At 54.8% G+C, this 19,514-nt stretch overlaps 1 protein-coding gene across 13 annotated transcripts in view; it reads right to left on the bottom strand.

The window, feature by feature from the left end:
* Positions 1–19,514, bottom strand: part of Bin1 (bridging integrator 1) — a 60,124-nt gene that overhangs the window by 17,698 nt on the left and 22,912 nt on the right. For 7 of the 13 annotated variants that reach the window (XM_058585410.1, XM_058585411.1, XM_058585413.1 and 4 more), the window contains exons 2-8: positions 13,340–13,420; positions 6,439–6,493; positions 6,214–6,308; positions 5,701–5,796; positions 4,692–4,799; positions 3,919–4,011; positions 148–233 (exon numbers count right to left, since the gene is read on the bottom strand). In XM_058585410.1, coding sequence (XP_058441393.1) covers positions 148–233; positions 3,919–4,011; positions 4,692–4,799; positions 5,701–5,796; positions 6,214–6,308; positions 6,439–6,493; positions 13,340–13,420 — 614 coding nt within the window. The remainder of the gene's footprint in view (positions 1–147; positions 234–3,918; positions 4,012–4,691; positions 4,800–5,700; positions 5,797–6,213; positions 6,309–6,438; positions 6,494–13,339; positions 13,421–19,514) is intronic. The other 6 variants (XM_046463711.2, XM_046463702.2, XM_046463705.2 and 3 more) reach the window with 1 other exon arrangement.

Here is a 19,514-nt window from a genome sequence, read left to right as displayed (position 1 = left end):
GTTAGTAGACAGCCACGTGGCCAGCTTGTCCACATGTGAACACACACACCCTCATCAGAGACAAGCCCTGAGCGGGCAGGGGCCACCCCAGATGGACACGTAGGCTGGGCACTCCAGGCCAGCATGAGGAACCCCTCCTGGCCTCACCTGTTCCACAGGGATGGGAGCTCCTCCTGGAGGTCCACATTCATCTCCTCAAACACCTTCTGAGCCTTGATGAGCTCCTCCTCGGCCTGGAGGGCAGGATAGGTCATTCCTCTCTCTGGGCCTCTGTCCCAGCCAGCCCCTGCCAGCCCAGGGCAGGCCACCCCCATCCCCAAGGCCAGCCTGTCCCACTGCTACCTCCTGCCAATATGCAGGGACCGGGGCTCTAAGCAAGGCAGAGGGTGGACTGGATGTGGACACTCATCCAGGGGCTCCCACTGCAGCCTTTCAGGGTCCCTACACCCCGGTCCAGGCTGGATGGAGGGAGGTGCTCTAGGAATTGAACCGGCAGAGCAGCCACACAAAAAAGGGGAACCCTGTAACCCAGTGTGGGGGCTGCGTGAGGGAGCACACAACAAGAAAGCTCGAGACAAAGGGCCTAGAGAGTTACCCAGGAGGAGTGCAGAGGCAAGCCTCAGACCCGGCCAGGTGGGGTCCTGCCTGCCTCCATATGCACGCCCTTGGGCTGAGTGGCAGCCCTGACACTCAGTTCCCTGGGCTGCTGCTCTTGCTGACCCTCCTGAGTGCTCCTTCCCTGTTCCTCAGGGCCAGCTCCTGCCCAGCCAAGGCCAGCCTTCCTTTACCTTCCTGGGACAGTCTTTCCCACCAACCCCTCTCTCTTCTGTGACCTACTAGGAGCAGCTGCTCAGGTACCTCTGGGACGGGCAGAGGGAGGTGGTGACTAGGAAGAAGGAAGCTAAAGCTGCTGGCAGGTTGGCCAGTCCCCACTCCCCTTCCCGTGCCTCTCGGGTGGCTGACATCCGCCAGCGGGTGGCGCCAAGGTTCCATCACCCAGCCAGAGAAAGGCAAGTCAGATCCAGGCCAGGCCTGGGGAAGGGGCTCTGCTAGTTCACTTCTGGAGAGACACTGCTGGGAACAGTGACTCAGGAAGGTGACTCAGATTCAGGGTGTGAGTCACAGCCCAGGAATGTAGCAGGTCCCACCCAGGGGGAACCTCTGCCAGCAGCCTCAATTCTCAGGCTGAGGCTGGGGCTGGGGCCACCTCCTGGCAAAGGCAACCAGCTGCCTTAACACCACTTTGCCAAAAGCATGGATTTCCCCAAGCCCAGCCAGTTGCTCCACCCAGATTCAGGCACCAGGACCAGCCCTAGTGAGCCCCTATCCCAAGTATACCTAAGCTAGAGCCATTTGGTGATGGGGTGGGGCTGAAGAAGGGACCACCATGGCTTCTATACCTCCAGGTACTTGAAAGAGTGAGCATGGACTCCTTATCTGACCATTTAAAATCCACCTTATAAAACTGAGAGGTGTAACAGAAGTGGGGAAAATATCCATCTAAACACACACCCATCCCTCAATCAGAGGCCCTCTGAGCACCAGGCCCTGTTCACAGGTAGCAGCCACATTGCAAAGAACAGGGCAGGTCCATTAGTGAGCTGCCAGATGTCAGGGCCTGTCTTTTAATCCCTTTAGGTCACATTCCTCATATTCTGGTTCATAAGTAGCACCTGGGGTTGGCAGAGAGTTGGGGGGGGGGGCAGGGGAGACTGTCCATGGCTAGGGGAGGCCTTCCAGGCCCTTGGAGCTCCCTTATATGCTGACAGGTCAAGGACAGATCCAAGATCAGCACCAGGTCATGCAGGAAGGCCTCAGGAGGCCATGGCAAGTATAGAAAGCACCTCAGAGCCAGCTCAGGGACACGTGGAACTGGTCAGCTCCCAAGAGCACAGCTCAAGAGGACCCCCCTGCCTCCACAAAGCCAAGTCCACAAGTGGGGCAGCCCTAAGCTCCAAGTTCCAAGCTCACGGACAGCCAGCAGCCCCCAGGTCATGTGAGCAAATCCAACATATTTCCAACTTTCAGACAGACCTAAGAAGAAGCAGGATATGCTCAAATAAAAATGGGACCCAGGATGGGCACTGTGGTGGGGCCCTGTACTCTCAGCCACCTGGGAAGCTAAGGCAGAGGGATGGCAAGCTTGAGGCTAGCCTAGGCAACATAGGAGACCCTGTATCAAAATAGAAAATTAAAAAGGGCTGGGATGTTGTTTAGTGGTAGAGCACCTCTGGGTTCAATCCCCAGTGCTGAGGTCAGGGGGGAGAAGAGCAGGGGGTAGATACAAGTAGGAAAGCCAGTTTGGGCAAGAAAAACATCTGCAGCCCAGCGTCCCAAGATGGGATCACATGCCTCAGGGGCCCCACCCAGCAGCATCTTCGGCCACACCCACCCAGGAGCCCAAATGCAGCAGGAAGGCTCCCATCCCAGGTCCCATGGCCTCCTAGGGGGCCAATAAAATGGTTTCACCTATTTCAGGGGAAAGTATGCAGGAACCCTGGCTCTGGCTCAGCAACCCCAATCCTCCCTCAGCCCCTCTCTCCTCTACCTCCCCAGGTGACTGAGGAAGACTCAGGTCTTTTCAAGGCCCCCAACCATCTCCACAGGCCCTAGAGAGCCAGGGTCAACCTGACCCCAACCTCAGAATGAGGCTATCAGCACCCAGTGCCTCCAAAGTCAGTCCCCAGCTTTGGCCTGAAAGAAACCAGGCAGCAGAGGTCAGGTAAGAAATTGGGCAGCGAGCCACACCAAGCCAGAGCTTCCCACATCTTAGGCACTCGATACATGTGGGTTGAAGATGATGAAATCAGGATGCGGCCCAGGAAAAATAGGGCAGCTGCCCAGAGAGAAACCCAACCTCCTAGGTCAAGCCTGTCACCTGCCTCCATAACACACACACACACACACACACACACACACACACAATGAAGGGTTCTGGAGTCTTGTTCAGGCTTCATCTACACCGACCTGAAAAATAACAGGTTTCACTGGACAGAAAATCACGTGGCCCTCCTCTCACAGGGCACTGTCTCCAGTGGTCTCAGTCACACCAGGCCATTCTAAGGACAGGACACTGAGAAAAGGGAAGTATCTATCACCAGGGTGGTGGGATAACCCAGGAGTTTTGTACAAAGAGCCTCCTCCAGGAAGCCACCCAGGAACACTGTGATGCTGAGCAGCTGTCCTCAAGAAACCTTCAAAAGGCCAACCCTCCAGGACCCTGATCTCTACTTCCAGGTCTCAGCATCCCAGTCAGACTAGGGAGCCTTCTCCACATCCCCTCCCGTCACCTCAGGGGCCCACAGTTCTGGGCTAGCTGTGGCAGGGCCCAGCCAATGCAGCCCCAGAGAGTGACCAGGTTAAGGACCCAGTAGCTTGAGTCAGGTGAGATCCAGCTATGCCACTAGCCAGCTCTGGCACCCAGGGCAGGAGACTGGGCCTCTCTGGACATATCTTCTTCAGATATGTCTCCCTGGGCAATTCAGGTAACCGTGGAGTTCTGTGAGACTTGAAGGACGGCTCACACCAGGACAGGAGCCCTAATATCACCTCCCTCCCCACTGAAGCCCTGGGAAACAACAAGTGGTTCAAAGGTATTCCTGAGTTCCTGGAGCTCTGGGACAAAAGAGGAATCTCCAGTGGACTGCAGCCCCTCTGCCTCTATCCACCTTGGACATTCGACCTTAGGTATTCTCTAAACCAGACGTGTCTGAGAGTCCCCTGCCTGATTGCAGCTCAGCCTCCGCCAACTCAGAGACCAGCCCTACCCCACAACCCCAGGAAGGGGCTGAGCCCTCCCCCACCCGCCCAGGGAAGCTCTGGGCGCTGGGCAGGCAGGTGCCCAGTGAGAGGACAGAATGACAGACCGACAGACCACCGAAAGGCGCCAGCACGTGCAAGGTTAGAAGCCAATGTCACCTGATTTCGGAGCAGGTTAGTTTGAGCTACGAGATGAGCCTGCAGTTTGCCTTGGCACCACTGGGGGGCGGCTTTCTCAAGCAGCGAGACAGGCTGGGGGGGGGCAGGGAGGCAGGTCAAGGCAAAGGAGAGTGGAGAGACAGGAGGGAGGTGGGGAGAGAGAAACAGACACAGAGGTTAAACACTAAGCCCACACACCCCAAATGCACAGACAGACAAGCCAGCCCCTGCAGGGAGCCAGCCCCTGCAGCAAGAAAAAGGAACCTGCCCGAGGGGGGCACGAGGAGGGGGTGAACTCCAACTGCAAAGGCAAAGTGAGAGTCGTTAGCAGAGCAGAGGGGCTCAGCAAGCAGGGTCTGGCCCCAGGGTGGGAGGAATCCCACCATCCCAACCCCCTTACCAAGTGGCCAGTGGTGGCCGGAACTGTGACCAGCCCACCAGCTTGTTCCAGCCAACCCAGGGTCACGTCAGATCCCAAGACAGAAGTCCACCCTGCGCCAAGCAGGGTGGTGGCACCATTCCACTGAAACCCAAGCTAGGTCTATTCTCATTCTGGAAACGGGCCTCAGAATCTCAGAAAGGGCAGAGGGGCCTGCCGAGGGCAGGGAGGAGCCACAAGTGAGCCCCCACCCCGGCACCCTGAAGGGCCTTCCTCTCTGCAGCCCTGGACCAGCACCATTCCCACCCCAGCCCAGGGACCCTGGACTATCACCCCCCCGCCCGCCATCTGCCTGCCTCCCTGAGACTCCCCCGACCCTTCCTCCAGCCCTTACCTTGGCGATTTTGACTTCATCTTTCTTTTTGGCAGTTTGAAGGGACTCATAGTGGTGCCGGGCGCTGTCGTAGTCCACCAATTTCCGCCCTCGCTTGGCAATGCGTGACTGGGGGGCAAGCAGAGGAGGAGGGGCTGAGCGGGGCCTGGCACCCACGAGAGCCTGTCTCAGGCCTGCGGGAGCCCTGGGTGCTGGAGCATTCCAGAAAGAAGGAACTCACCCCCTCCAGCGGCTTGCCTCTCTGCCTCAAATGTTTTCTTTAAAACACCAGCCAGTAATATGGAAGCCAAGAATCTTCTTGGCCTAGCACTGGGCTCCTTACAGATGCCGCTGGGCCCCTCTTCTCCCTCCCAAAGCACCCCCAATCAGCGACAGGAAGCCTGAGGCATCGGGGGCAGCTCCCAGGGCAGCATGACCATGACACCCGCACGCATCCAGGGACCAAAAGCCCAGCATAATGGTCACCCTCCCGGGCGCCAGACCCCTGTGCCTTCATGAACACAGCACCCCAGGTCCCCTTTGCCTCAGTCAGGACATGGCGCACCGAGAGCTCTTGGCACTTACCCAGCATGATGGAGGCAGCTGGCCTTGTCATCACACAAATACAGCCCGACAAGCAGACCCTGATAGCAGGCAACACTCACCACTACACACACCCTTCCACATAAACACACGCCTGGGCCTCACACTCCACATACCTTACAGTCAGTCCCAGAGTCACTCCACAGCAACCTGGCCACACACAGGTAACACACCATGGGGCTCCTCCCATAGCCCTCAGACCCAAAGTACAGGAAGGGCCAGTTCTGTGGAGCAGGTGAGGTGGTGGGCTGACCACAGAGGGAGTAGCCCCAGAAGGATGAGATGCCACGCCAGGCGAATGTCACCCACAGGACAGAGTTGGCTGTGGCCTGAGCCAGCCCTGGACAGCACCTCTGGGTCTCCTCCTCCTTCCCCTTCCACTGGATGCCAGACTAGAACAAGTCAGATCCATCAAGAGGACTCTCACCTTGATGTCAGGGAACTGGCCCAAGTACGTGTCCATGGTCAGCAGCGCCTGGTCCACCAGTTTCTGGTGGTAGTCCATCCACAGCAGGTCATTGTTCTGAAACAGGTAAAGCATGAGGCCATACCCATCCCCGTTTCCCACCCAAGGACCTGGGGGTCAGCCCCAGCCCCACTACCTTGAAGCACTCAGTGGATTCTCAGAGCCTCAGTGTCCCTATCTGTAATACAGAGGCAACAACTCCTGCCCTGCAGCTTCTCGTGGATGACAGGGAGGTGTAGTCAGTGAAGGAGACTTTGTAAGTCATGAGTCATAATACACAGAGACTGCCACAATCCATTATCTCACCCCTAGGGTGACTGTGTCAGAAGAATGACAGCCAGCTTGCCCAAGGGCACACAGTGTGTGCACACTGGGGAACCAAGACAGCTTGTCCCAGAGGGTGAGGCTAGGGGACAGGAGCTGAGGCTAGAAGTGCACTCCGGGAAGGGCTGAGGTCACCAGTCCCATGCTCACCTCGGCGATCTTATTGGCCTCGTCCCTGCCGGGCCAGTCGGGCTCATACACCTCCTGTAGACACTCGTTCAGCTTCTTGGAGGCTTCGTGCATGGCTGAGGGGCAGAGAAAAGCGGGTGGCCTCTCAGTGACAGCCACTACCATTGCAGAGGTGGCCCTGCCATCCCGTCCCCAGCTCTGCCCCCATCACCCCTCACTGCCAGATCTGCCCTGCCTTTCCCTCACCTTTGACTGAAGCCAGGTAAGTCCGGAGATCCTTCTGCAGCCGGGTGCCCTCAGTCTGTGGACAGAGATGAGAACCAGGTGAGGGCCTGGGGCACCCTCTGTCCCCAACTCTCCTCCCTGCTTCTTTCACATGATAAACTAGGCTGCTCGGCTGACCCCTCAGTGGGCCAGTATGGAACCCACCTCAGAGGACAGTAGCTACAGCCACAAGCTCACACTGAAGAGCACTGCACTCCTGGCATCATCCCTGCCTCGAAAACCCTGTCTCCCCACCATGCACACTTTATAAGACAGGGTCCCTGTGCACCAGATGACATGCCGGAAGTACAGCAGAATGCAGCAGGTTATTTGGGTATGGAAGGACCAAACTGCACTCAGACAACAGGCACAGGAGCCCAGGCCAGGAGAGTGTCACAGCCAGCTGTGGTAGTGCCAGCTCAGGTAGGACCCAAGAAGAGAGGGCTGCCACAGCACAGTGTCAGGGAAGGAGGCCCCAGTGGGGGCCCTCACAAGACAGAGGGTCTAATGGCAGAGGGCCACAGACGTCCAAGGACAGGAAAACTCCAGAAGGGACAGTGTCAGCAGGGGTGCAAATGGGGGCGGGGGGGGGGTCATTTCCAGGACCCTAAAGTCGCTGGTCCAGCTGAAAGGGAGGATGTAGAATATAGAATGTAGGAGGAAAAGGCTGAAGAACACGAGTGAGCAGAGTGTGGAGCCTCCTGAACTGAGAACAGGGCCTCCGGAGACAGCAGGGCCAGCACAGAGGGTGAGACCAGCTCTACATCCTTCTGCACCATCAATACCACAAAAAGTAGGGGCCAGGCTGGGCACAGTGGCACACTCCTGTGATCCCAGCGGCTCTGGCTGAGGCAGGAGGATTGCAAGGTCAAAGCCCACCTCAGCAACTTAGCGAGGTCCTAAACAACGTAGGGAGACCCTGTCTCAAAATAAAATATAAAAAGGGCTGTGGATATGGCTCAGTGGTTAAGCATCCCTGGGTTCAATCCCTGGTACTACTCCCTCTGCAAAAAAAAGAAAAGAAAAGAAAGAAATCAGGGGCCTGGGACACTGAACTCTGGGACAAAGAGGGGTGAATAACAGGTAAGAGGTCTGAGATGACCAGCAATGAGACATGGAAAGTTCCAGAAGAAGTATGGGAAGAAAGGAAAGCATATACAGGTTTTGGAGCCAGGCAGTAAGGCCCAAGTGAGTGGCCTCCCTGAGCCTGGGTGAATGACCATGCCTGACACATCAAAGGTGGTCTGGAAGTGGCTCCCACGAACCAGATTCCAGAGGCCTTGAAGACCACTCTCAGGAGATGGACTACATGTGAGGAGGAGTAGGGGTTGGGGAGGAGGGACACAAGGAGAACAGTAATGGCTATGGCTGACCTGTGTTACACAAAGGCACCCTCCTGGTCTTACAGATGCCCATCCCAGACTCAGAGACACCCTTGCTCTGGATACCCTCACCCTAAGAGGGCTTAGGGAGACGCAGGCCCAGCAGCCAGCCATGGTCCCAGGAGATCAGTCACCCTGAAGATGCTCTCCACCCAGGCAGGTCAGTCCAAGGAGGGCAAGTAGGCTTTCCCACCTCCCTCCTCAGGCTCACCCTGGCTCAGCTCAGGCCGGCCCTTCCTCCCCAACGCACACAGAGCTCTGTGTACCAGCTGCCCATAGGGAGGCAGAGAGGGTCAGCGACCTGCCCAGAGTCACACAGAGACTCGGACAGCCAGGGAGACCCTCCAAGGCCAGGCGGTTTGCTGAGTGAGTAACTGGTGACAATGTGGCCCCCATGAACACACGGATCTGCCTATTCACTACAATGAATGCTTTCACATCAAAGTGGGGCCATGTGGCGGGGGGGGGGGGGCTGAGAACAGCATATAAGATGTTATATAATAAAAAAAAGGCCTCTCTAAAATTCCTTCGGTTGCCCATAGAGAACAGTTGATCTTTGGAATGCATGGGGAATTGGCTCCAGAACCCCTTTTCAGATACCAAAATCCACAGATGATCAAGTCCCTTATGTAAAATGGCATCATATCTGCATATAACCTGGGCACATCCTCTCGTACACTTCAAACCATCTCTAGATGACTCATAACACCTCTCATGTAAATGCTATGTAAATAATCATTATACTACATTGCTTTTTACTTGTGCTGGTTTTTTTTTTTTTTTGTAGGTGTGTTGTTACTTTTTATTGGTTTCCCCCAAAAATATTTTCAATCTGCAATCAGCTGAATCTGCAAATCCAGAACACACAGATAAGGAGGGTCAACTGTATAGTACATAACCCTGATCAAACCTAAATGTGAGGCTACTGATTAAAAATCAAATGAAGAAACGAATGTTCAGATCTCTCTAGAATGCCAGCAAGGATGGGTTGTGCACCCTGCCCGACTGACCGATGAGGAGAGCTCCATCCACCCTTGACACTGCCTCCCTAACCTAACAATTAAATGCTTTGTTGGGCGAGATGAGGATTCAAGTGTGTTCATGATGCAATGCCATTGTGTCATCTGATATCATAGAATCTTCCAGACCCGGCTTCTTTCCCTGCGAAGACTACCTCAACCCAGCTGCACCTCTGGCCTGATCCCCACCTGCCTCTATACAGCACCCAAGCAAAGGGTTCCCCATGGGGTGGGCAGCTGCACTAATCCGGGCTGCTGGCTGTACCAGGGCCTCTTGTGCTTCCAGGACAACGCTGAGCTGTAAGCAAGCACGTGGTCTGCAGATGTGCAAGGGGCTGCCCGGAGCTCTGCCTCTCCTGTGCAGCTGGATCCCTAAGCCGCACTCGGCAGTCAGTCCTCGAGGTGAACAATGCCTTCCTGTACCCTGGATCCCATCCAAGCCAGCCCCTCTTGGACCAATCAGAACCGTGTGTGCTCACTTCTAAACTGGCTCCCTCAGTCTCCTAAACAGGATGCCTGGGAAATAATTTTTTGGAAGCTTCTTGGGTTCTAAGCACACTCTTTGCAGAGCCCAGCTGGAGAAGGAGAAGATTCTGGGGCCACTGCCCAACTTGGCCTATGGGAGTTAATAAGGAGCTGAGGCAGTGCCAGAAAGGGATGGCTCAGCCATCATCCCCAAGCTCCTGCAGACTCAAGAACCCAGCTTCCTGGAAGGTCTGGAGGACAAGGATGGCCCCCTGCCACAAGGACCCCTCTGGCTCCAGCTCTGATTCTTGCCCCTCACCATTCAATGCTCAGGGATCAGTCTTCACTCAATAGCCAGGGCTGCCCACTGTGAGCAGAACCCAGGTGGGCCCTAGGTTAAAAAAGAAACCAGACCTGCCCCACTTCAGAGGGTCTTGGGTCCTACAAGCTGCAAGGGGACCCTAAGAAGCAGAGCTTGGCCAACCTTCAGAAGCCAAGATGGTTTCCAGAGGGCGTGATGTGCAATGCTCTAGAAGTAAGGGGGCCAAGTAGGCCCCTATGGTCCCTCAGTGTAGGGCCAGAAGACAAGGGCCTATGACCAGCACCAAACGGGCCCAGAGGGACTCATTATGAGAGCAGGTGATGGAAACGTGAGCAACACCCTCTCCAAGGCTTTGCCCTCACAGGAAAAATTTTCTTCCCTGGAGACTAAATTCTCTGCTACCCTTGTCCACCCCTAATGCTGGGCCTAGTGATACTGGGGCACACGGGTAAAGAGGCAGGAGAGTCTCCAGGCTTTCTACACTGTCTCCATCTTGCATTTCCTGGGCACCCCCCCCACCACCACCAAGCCCTGTAGGTTGGCTGAGGCCAAATCCACAGCAGCTCCCTCATTTCCTCTCTCAAGGGCAGTGACCCTCACACCGGTCCCAACCCCAACACTCACGCCACACCCCAGACATCTGCATATACCAGTCAGATCCAGAACTGACAGGGTGCCATAACCTTCAAGGAAGGTATTACAGTTTGGATCTGGCATGTCACCCAAAAGCTCATGTACCGAAGACGTGGTCCCCAATGCGGCAATGTCCCGTAGTAGGGCTTTAGGGAAGCGAGTGAACTATGAGGACTCTGACCTCATCAGTGGATTCATCTACCAACAGCTAAACAGACTATGGCGGGAAACATGAGAAAACATAATACGGCAGAACAGTATCTTCAACCTACAGCAGGTGGAGCATTGCTGAAGGAAGCAGGTCACTGGGGGTGTGCCTTGGTGACTCTATCTTATCCTTGGTTCCTTCCTGTCTTTCTCTCTTTCTGCTTCCCAGCTGCCATGGTCTGAGCACCTTCCTCCACCACACCCTTCTGCCATGATGTTCTGCCTCACTTCAAACCCAAAGCAATGGAGCCAGCCAGCCACGAACTGAACTCTCTGAAACCGTGAGCAAACAATAAATCTTTCCTCTAGTTGTTCTTGTCAGGTATTTTGGTCGGAGCAACAAAAAAGCTGACTACCACAGGAGGGTTATCCCAACACTTGAATGAGACTTCAAAACTGTCCACCACCACTATCGCCCCCGGCCCCGAATAAGTCAGTCACCCCACCAAACCTGGGGCAGACAAAAGCACCAGCTCAGGTGACCATTCTAAGCCCACAGCCAGGAAGCCACCAGCACTGGCTATCTTTAGCCCTGGCATCTCTACCCAGTACCTCTGCCCAAGGATCAGCGAGTGGTTATTTGTCCAGGACCAGGGACTCAAAAGGGGTCACTCTAAGGGAGGAGTAGGGAGAGCAATGCTGTGGCTTCAGCTCTAGAGGCAGGCCATGGGAACCTCAGCTTCCACATCTATGCTTTCTTTCCTCACCTCCACCAAACAGTCCAGTCTGCTCTGGGGAGACACTACCATGCCCTCTCTGGGACTACAGCTTTCCCACCAACCCACCCAGCCACCTGCATTCAGGACTAGGGGTCAGCTCCAGAGAAGAAACTCAAGAGTAAATTCAAGGGTCCCGGGTCTGGATTGAAATCCCCAAGTCCCCAAACCAGTAGTGTGGGCCTGAAAAAGTTTGCTTAACCTATCTGAGTTTCAAGTGCTACATTTGCAAAATGAAGAGAATATTGGCGCCCATTTCAAGGGCTGCAAGGAAATGTCTACAAAAGACACAACATCTCATGGCCCATAGTAAGTATCCAAGTAGCAGCAATCCCTAGAAGGACTTCCGAGCTGCCCACAAACTGAGGAAAACAGCTAAGAAGGGGACATATCTGGAGCTTCCAAGAGACTGAATCAGAACTGAGGCTTTAGATTTCTTTGTTCAAGCCTTTATTTTATTTGAGGAAACTTAACACAGTAGATGTGGCCTGTTGTGGGATCCACAAGGGTCTTAAAACACCTGTAATTTCTGGTCTGGGGGACAAGCAGATATGATGGCTCCCATCCCTGCTCTGGGAGCCTCTTGGGCTCAGCCTTTCTGGCAGACCAGGGTAGCTTGGCTCTGCAGCCTCACCTAGCTTGCTCCCTAGTCCTCTCCCAGAATGCTATCAGCTCTCTCCCAGCATGCTCCAGAACCCCTCTCCCAGCATGCTCCCAGGCCCTCTCCCAGTATGCTCCCTGGCCCCCTCTCCCAGCATGCTCCAGAATCCCTTTCCCAGCATGCTTTCTGGCCCTCTCCCAGCATGCTTCCTGGCCTTCTCCCAGCATGCTCCAGGCCCCCTCTCCCAGCATGCTCCATGCCCCCTTCTCAGCATGATCCCTGGCCCTCTCCCAGCATGCTCCAGGCCCCTTTCCCAGCATGCTCCCTGGCCCTCTCCCAGTATGCTCCTTGGCCCTGTCCCAGAAAGCTCCCAGCCCTGTCTCAGCTGTTCTCTGTCACTCTGGAATGCTCCTAGCCCTTGGTCAGTGAGCTGTCAGTAGTCTCCAAAGGAGACCCCTTCCCTGGGCTTCATTCCAGCTACAGAGGCTTTGATAGGAACCGTCAAAGACCACAGCCATGGACAAGAAGTATCAAGAGTCTGTGCCCACCCAACCCCACTCTTAGCAGAGCTTAGATCCTGACCTCACTCCCAATGCCCAGTCCCATTCCACTGGCCACCACCTCTATCTGTCCCTTAGATCTCTATCTGCCCTTCTGAAGCCATAAAGTCATGGCCCAGATCTCCCTCCCTTCCTGCTACCTTGTTCTTCCCCAGGGAAAGAAGAATTGACAGGCTCATCTCACTCCCCCTTTTTCTGGACTTAGCAAATCTCCAGCAGGGAGTTTCAAGGACAGCCTAGTCAGGATATTCAGAGTTTTCCCTTCAGTAGGGGAGTCCTCCCTCATATCTAACCACTGCCCCATACTGCCAAGTGTGATTAAACCTCTTTCGGTCACTGGCCTCTAGCCTGGAATGGTCCTTAGTAAGGATGCCCTGGAAACCCCCTCATGGTTTTATAAGCAGATAAGTAGGGGTCTGCATCCACTTCCCAAACTGGTTGGCCTTGAATGAATCACCTCACTTCTAGAACCTCAGCTGCTCCATCTACACAAGGTAACTGTTGGTACAGGCCACCTGGGGTTGTTTGTAGGCATCAACCATCATCCACAGAACCCAGCCTGGAGCCTGTTACTCAGCCCAGCACCCATCATGTTCAGCAGATGCCCAAATCAAATCCAGCTTGCTCTGCCCCCACACTAAATCCTGCAGATGCCACTCTCCTGGCATGAAGCTTCTGTAGCTCCCACTTGCCTTGGCATGCAAGCTCTTCCAGAGTCTGGCCACCAGCCAGTGCCCACTCCCACCTACCCTCCCCTTCCCCCATCACTCTCTCTAAAGTATCCCCTGACCCTCTTCTTTTCCAGTGTTCCTAGCCAGTGCCAGTGCCCTCTCCTCCAGGTCTTTGGTGACACCACCAGCCCACACTGATCCCCCTCCAATCCCTCTTACTCCACAGATCTGGTCCTTCCCATTTTCCACATGGAAGCCACAGTTCAATTCCCATGAGCTCCCCAAGGCCAAGGGTCACTACACTCACCAGCTGCTTGTTGAAATTCTGGACGCACTGTTCAAACTGCTCATCCTTGGTCTCATCTGCCTTCCCCAGTTTCTGAAGGACCTGCCGAGACAGAGAGAAGAGTGTTATCATGAGAAGCAGAATAGCCAAAACAAGGGTGCTGATGTGCCAAGACCATAGATGAGAATGAGGGGGCCTGCGGACCATATCACCCAGCCCAGGCGCTGGGACCATCAAGAGATCTCCCAGCTGCTATGAGCTGAACCTGTCCCTCGTAGTTCCTGTGCTGGAAGCTTAATCCTCAATGCAGCGATGTTGGAAGATGGGGCCTAATGGTAGGTAAGGGCAGAACCTCATGAAGGCATTAATGTCATTATCAAGAGAATGGGTTAGTTTTCAAGAGTCTGGTTTTGTTATATTGCTGATATCCTGGGATAACAAAATCTGTGGATGTTCAAGTAGGTTATAGAATAACGGCCTGGTATTTGCACATAACCTACACACGTCATCCCACAGACTTTAAGCCAACTCTAGTTTACTTAGAGAACATAATACAATGCAAATGCTATGTAAGAAGTTGTTCTACTGTGTTGTATAGGAAATAATGACAAGAAAAATAGTCTGCACGCGTTCAATACAAACACAACCACTGTGGGCCTAGCTACCCGGTACAAGAACCAGGCACAAGACAAGAAGCATACGATGCTCAAGGAGCTGGAGAGACAGAGTCTCTGGAATGGTGGGCGGATACAGGAGGGAGCACCCACACATTGCTTCATTCATATGGATTCCATCAATGCATGGCAAATTCAAGTTTTGCTTGTTGGAACTCTGGAATTTTTTTCCCCAAATGTTTTCAATCCACAATTGGTTGGAGCAGAACCTGTGGATACAGAGAGCCAACCATAAAAGCTACTTGGTTCCTCTCATGCCCACTCTCTTGTCATGTGATATCTTCTGCCATCTTATGATTGCCAAGAAGGTCTCCCCAGGAGACCTTCAATCAATCTCGGACCTCCTGTCTCCAGAAGTATAAGAAATAAGTTTCTTTTCTACTATGATTTAAATAGTATGCCCCAAGGCCCTGTGTTCAAGGCTTGGTCCCCAGCCAGTACACTGTTGGGAGGCAGTGGAACTTTTACAAGGTGGGGCCTAGTTGGAAGTCACTGCCCTTGAAAGGGGTATTGGGACCCTGGCCCCTCCTGTTCTCTCTCTTTGCCTCCCTGCTGCCACAAGTCCAGCAGATTGCCACACCACCATGATGTGCCATCTTGCTGTAGACACAAAAGCAACAGGTCAAGTGACCACAGCTTGAAATCTTCAAAACTATGATCCAAAATAAAACTTTCCTCTTTTTTAAGTAGATTATCTCAGATATTTCTTAGGATAATGGAAAGCTGACTAAGACATTCTCTTTATAAATCATCCAGCTGGAGTTTTCTGTTATAGCAACACAGAATGGATGAAGATAGGAAGACAGTCCCTTGGGCCTTACAGCCTCCCCACCCTCCATCCAGGCTCCACCATCAGCCAAGAGCCTCGGACAGGCTTGCTGGAGGGATCACACCAGGAGGGAGGCTTCAGAAACAGAGTGAGTAGCCAGGTGTTGCTCATCACACACTTCCTCCCTGGGAGCTCCACCCCGACCTGGCGGCTGGCAAGGGAGGGGAGCAGGAGCAGGGCAGCCCCACGTCTCCGCATGAGTCCACTGCCTGGGCTCAAGGGCCATGACCACCACAGGGAGCACAGAGAGCCCTGAGCTGGCAGGTAAGCATCCCAGGCAGAGGTGGCCAGGTCAAGTCTGAGGTCACTTGGAATCAGCGCCCAATCGGAACGGACTGTTAGGAGTGACCTGCTCCAGCCACACTGCTTCCTCCTTCATAACCCACAGGCAATGCCGGCCCACCCCTGTCCTTACGGTCACACACACACTCTCACACCTATACATCCACACATACACACGACCCCATGCTCTACTTTAGCTGGAAACCTCAGAGGCCAACTCCCCCCACCCCCACCCCGGTCATTCACAGTTGTTGCTCTTTGGCTACGTCTGGGAGAAGAAGCAGAGGCCAGAGGTAAGGTGGGAAGGTTAGGGCAAAGAGGGAGACCCAAGGCCAGGAGAGAGGAAGGATTTGGGAAAAGGCAGGAACTGCATCAGGAGGCCGACAGGAAGCCCTGACCAGAGAGCCAGCAGGTTCTCCGATACTTCCCTCCCTCCCATGGCCATGCTTCCTCCAACCCCAGAGCTCACTGAGAGGGAGAAAGATATCATAGCAGGGGAAGAAAAATAAAGAGGCAAGAAGGACAGTGCCGCAGTCTGGCTGGGCACAATCAGGAGCCACTTGTCAAAAGAAACTAACTTTATTTTTAGAACCACACACGCCAAACAAAACAGCCTCTCAGGAAAAACCCTCAGAGCCTCAACTGCCACCACCGGCTTTCCACAAGCCTCTCTCTCCCACACAAGCTTCTCTCCACCTCCCACAATCCTCCTGCTCTTGAGGCCGATTGGCTGGGTCACGTGGGCGGAGCCAAAAAAGTCCCCCAATGAGCAGCTCCGTGGTCTGAAAGGGCAGGGAAACAGCCCAATGAGCATCACCGCAGAGGAGCCAATCAGCTAGATGTTGCTGGGGCCGAGGAGCCAATCAGCTAGATGTTGCTGGGGCCGCTGTGAGCCAATCATCAGCCAGCAGCTGGAAGTTTGCTGGCAGCTGGAAGTTTGCTGGGGCCCCTTCGGCTGTGGCTCTCAACAGGACAGGGAGCCCTAGGACAGGAGGCCAGCCCAGCAGCTGCCCAAGGCCAGCGGATCACCACGCACCATGTCCTCTGGCACATCTTCCCTTTGAAGGTACCAAGGTGGGCCACACTTCCTGGAATGCCAGCTTTGCCCACCCAGGGCCCAAGCCAACACCTTACCCACCTTGACCAGACTTTGCAAGGTGGTCACTGCCTTGCTACATCTTCCCTGGCCCAACCTAGGAAGCCAGTGCTCTCACTGGGCACTGGCCATCTCTCTCTGCCAGCCTTGGGAATCTCTGCTGGAGCAGCATCCCAGTCGGAGACAGAGGGAAGCACATGGGGCTGTGGTAGCCAGGGCAGAGATCAGACGGGGGAGACTGAAGAGATGAGGCACATCACAGACAATAGTCAAACCTCTCAAGGCCCCCACAGGTCACCGAGGATGGAAAGAGGATGAGAACGGCGGGCAGGAGGGCAGGGGTGGATATGAGGGTGCTACAGGACATAGCTGGGCAAACGCAGATGGGTGCCAGGGACTGACCCTGGGGTGAGAGGAGAAAACCAAAGCAAAATCTCCATGAGCCAAAAAAAAATCAGCACTCAAGTGCCTCATCTGCAAAATCAAGAAACTATCCACACTCACCTCCCAGATTGCAAGGATCATGTCTGTAAAACCCCTGGCAGGGCCTAGCCCACCATACTCAAAAACACCAAGTCCCTTAAATGCCCGCAGGGCAGCCTCACACTACTGGAAGCTGGGTCTAAGACCCCCATCCCTCACACCAGGTCCAGACAGACTGAAACCCAAGATCACCCACACACCCTAGATGTGCACACGGTCAACTCCTACGCACCCTTTAAAACCTTGCTCAGATGACAAGGTTCCTCTGTGAAATGGTCCCTGACTTCTCTCGTCCCCAAAAATACCCTGAGCCACTGTGGGCCTGCACCCACCTTCCTTTTTGCTGTGTGATGTGCCTGAGTGTCCATCTCATGCCTCTGCCCTGCCTATATGAACAGCTAGTGGTCAGGGACAGCATCCCCATTATCTCTGGGTCCTCAGCTTCCACAAAGGCTAGACACAAGACAGACACACAAGATATTTTCACTGGTTTTTGGCACATTGAGCCAGGAGCTTCAAGAGCACCCATGTGACCGTGAACAAAATACCTACCCCTCTCTCAGCCTCAGTCTCCTTCTGTGTTTTAGACAGAAGGCACTCAGCCCCTGAAGTGCGGAACTTTGAAGCAAGATAAGACCGAACATGCAGCACAGCCAAGGCCCAGAGAAGCAGCCCTGTTCAGCCCTCCCTGCACTCACCCCTTCTTGGAGACAAGAGACGAGGGCACAAGGCCCCATCTTCAAGGAGTTTCCAGTGCCTGGGTGGGGATGGGGGGGGGGACCACTGGACACTGCCTGTCCCAGGTCAGGGACAATTCCCCATTACCTTTCTCAGTACAGCTTCTAATTCTTCCTTCCATGAGTGGGAGCCCTGCCACACCCTAGCCACCAGAAGAGGAGGCCTTTCTGACCAGCCCTTACACCCAGGACACCTTAATGCTGCTTGGTCACCTCGGTATCTGTCTGCATCCCAGGGATACAAGGTTGTTCTCTCCATCCCTACCAGTGCCATCCGTCAGGAGACTCACCTGTGAGTCATGCACATGCATACACATGCGCACAAACTACACACACATACACACACACACACACACACACACACACCACCCTCTACTCTGATAGGGTCCACATCCCACCCATTTAACACACCAAGAGTGGGCACTCCCTGTGCCCAGCTCACAGATGGACGGCGGGGGGGGGGGAAACAGGGCAGGCAGTAAGTGTCCAGGATGGGCCTCACCTAGCAGGACTCAGGGAATATGGGACAACTGAGCTGGGTTTGGAAGGACGAGAAAGAGCTGAAAGAGGAGGAGGGCAGGGTGGCACAGGCCTGTTCACAGCCTCCTCAAGGTTACACGGAGGCTGAGGGGGTGGGGCAGGCCTCAGACCACCAGCATCATTTACATTTGTCCTGCACTTAACCATAGGTGCCTCACTTTGTAATAAACAAAGAAGAGCCTTTGTTCATGTGACAGAAGAAGCCCGGCTAGACACCCCTAGCTAGCAGAGGGAGGGAGGGAGAAAGGGCCCGGCAGAACCAGTGTTTAGTTCAGGAAGCCTTATCAGTGCCACTCAGTGTCACTTCATATCAAAGCTTCCTCTCACCACATCCTCAGCCGGAGGCCAGGCGTGAGTGGAGCTGAAGTGCTGGACAACAGGCTGCCACGTGGCTGGCTCCAGAACCGCCTTTTGCAACCACCCACATGGCTCAGCCTCTCCCCTGGGAGGCTGGGAGGTTCCCAGACACAACAGGGCACTGTGCCTCCTGGTGCCAGAGCCCATGACGGCTTGGCAAGAGGGTCCCATATACTTCAGAAAAGGGAGGAGGCCCTGCCATCCCTGCATTGTGGCCCTTGTCACAGCCTAGGACAGGAACAAGAGCTCAGGGCCAGTTTCTCCTGTTGATATGGGGAGTCCAGCCAAGCCCCTAAACAGCCCCGAACATAGGAGTGAGTTTCAAGGATACATGTCAGTGCAGGCCACCAAACTCAGAGGGAGGGGAAGCCCCCGCAGGCTGCTCATCACTTCTGACCTCCCCCACCCCTGCATGAACTTCAAGACACCAAGCACTTCCCCCTCACTTCCTGTGACACATGACAGGTGGGTACAGACAAATCAGGACCAATGGTCTTAGGTCATCCAGCCAGGAGCGGCCATGACCAGAGAGGGACAAGGATCAGGCAGGGAGGGCACTGCTCAGATGAGCAGTCATGTGACCTCTCCTGGCTGAGCCTTGGGTTCCAGGCAATCCCCTCCTGGGGGCTCTGATCTCTGCCTCACCCCAGAGAGTGGCCAGGCCCCCTGCACTTTGGAGACACACACCCACCACCTAAATGGCAAGGCACTGGGGCAAGGAAAAGCACTTTTCAGAACCCAGGACCAGTGAGAAGGGCCAAACCCGGAGCCAGGAGGAAAGCCTGAGGGAGGCAGGGACAAGGTCACATTCTCAGTCAGCCCTGATCCAGGATTCCAGGCAGGAAGGCAGAAGGCTGCTCTGCTGGCCCAGGCACCCCCCTCCCACCTGCCGCAAGAGGCAGAGATGAGGCCAAGGCAACCCCCAGTTAATGCTCCCCACACCCCACCACACAAACACCCATATGCACATCCCTGTCCCTTTCACCCACCACCACATTGCTGAGACCCCAGAAGAGGCACCTGGCCTTCACCTTCTTCATTATCTCCTCCCAGCACTGGCTCAGCTGCAGCCTCAGAAAGGTGGTGTCGAAGAGTGAGCCCAACCGGGGGGCAGGGTGTCTTCCCCGAACTTCTTCCTCCCAGCAGAGCCTGCGGTCAGGGACCACAGTGACAGGATATACGCCCTCACGCCCCTGCA

Source organism: Marmota monax, unplaced genomic scaffold, assembly GCF_021218885.2.
Source record: "Marmota monax isolate L192 unplaced genomic scaffold, Marmota_monax_Labrador192_F-V1.1 WCK01_AAM20220418_F8-fsc00034, whole genome shotgun sequence".
Lineage (NCBI taxonomy): Eukaryota > Metazoa > Chordata > Mammalia > Rodentia > Sciuridae > Marmota > Marmota monax.
Note: the sequence above shows the minus strand (reverse complement) of the source record. Positions and strands in the feature narration are given on the sequence as shown.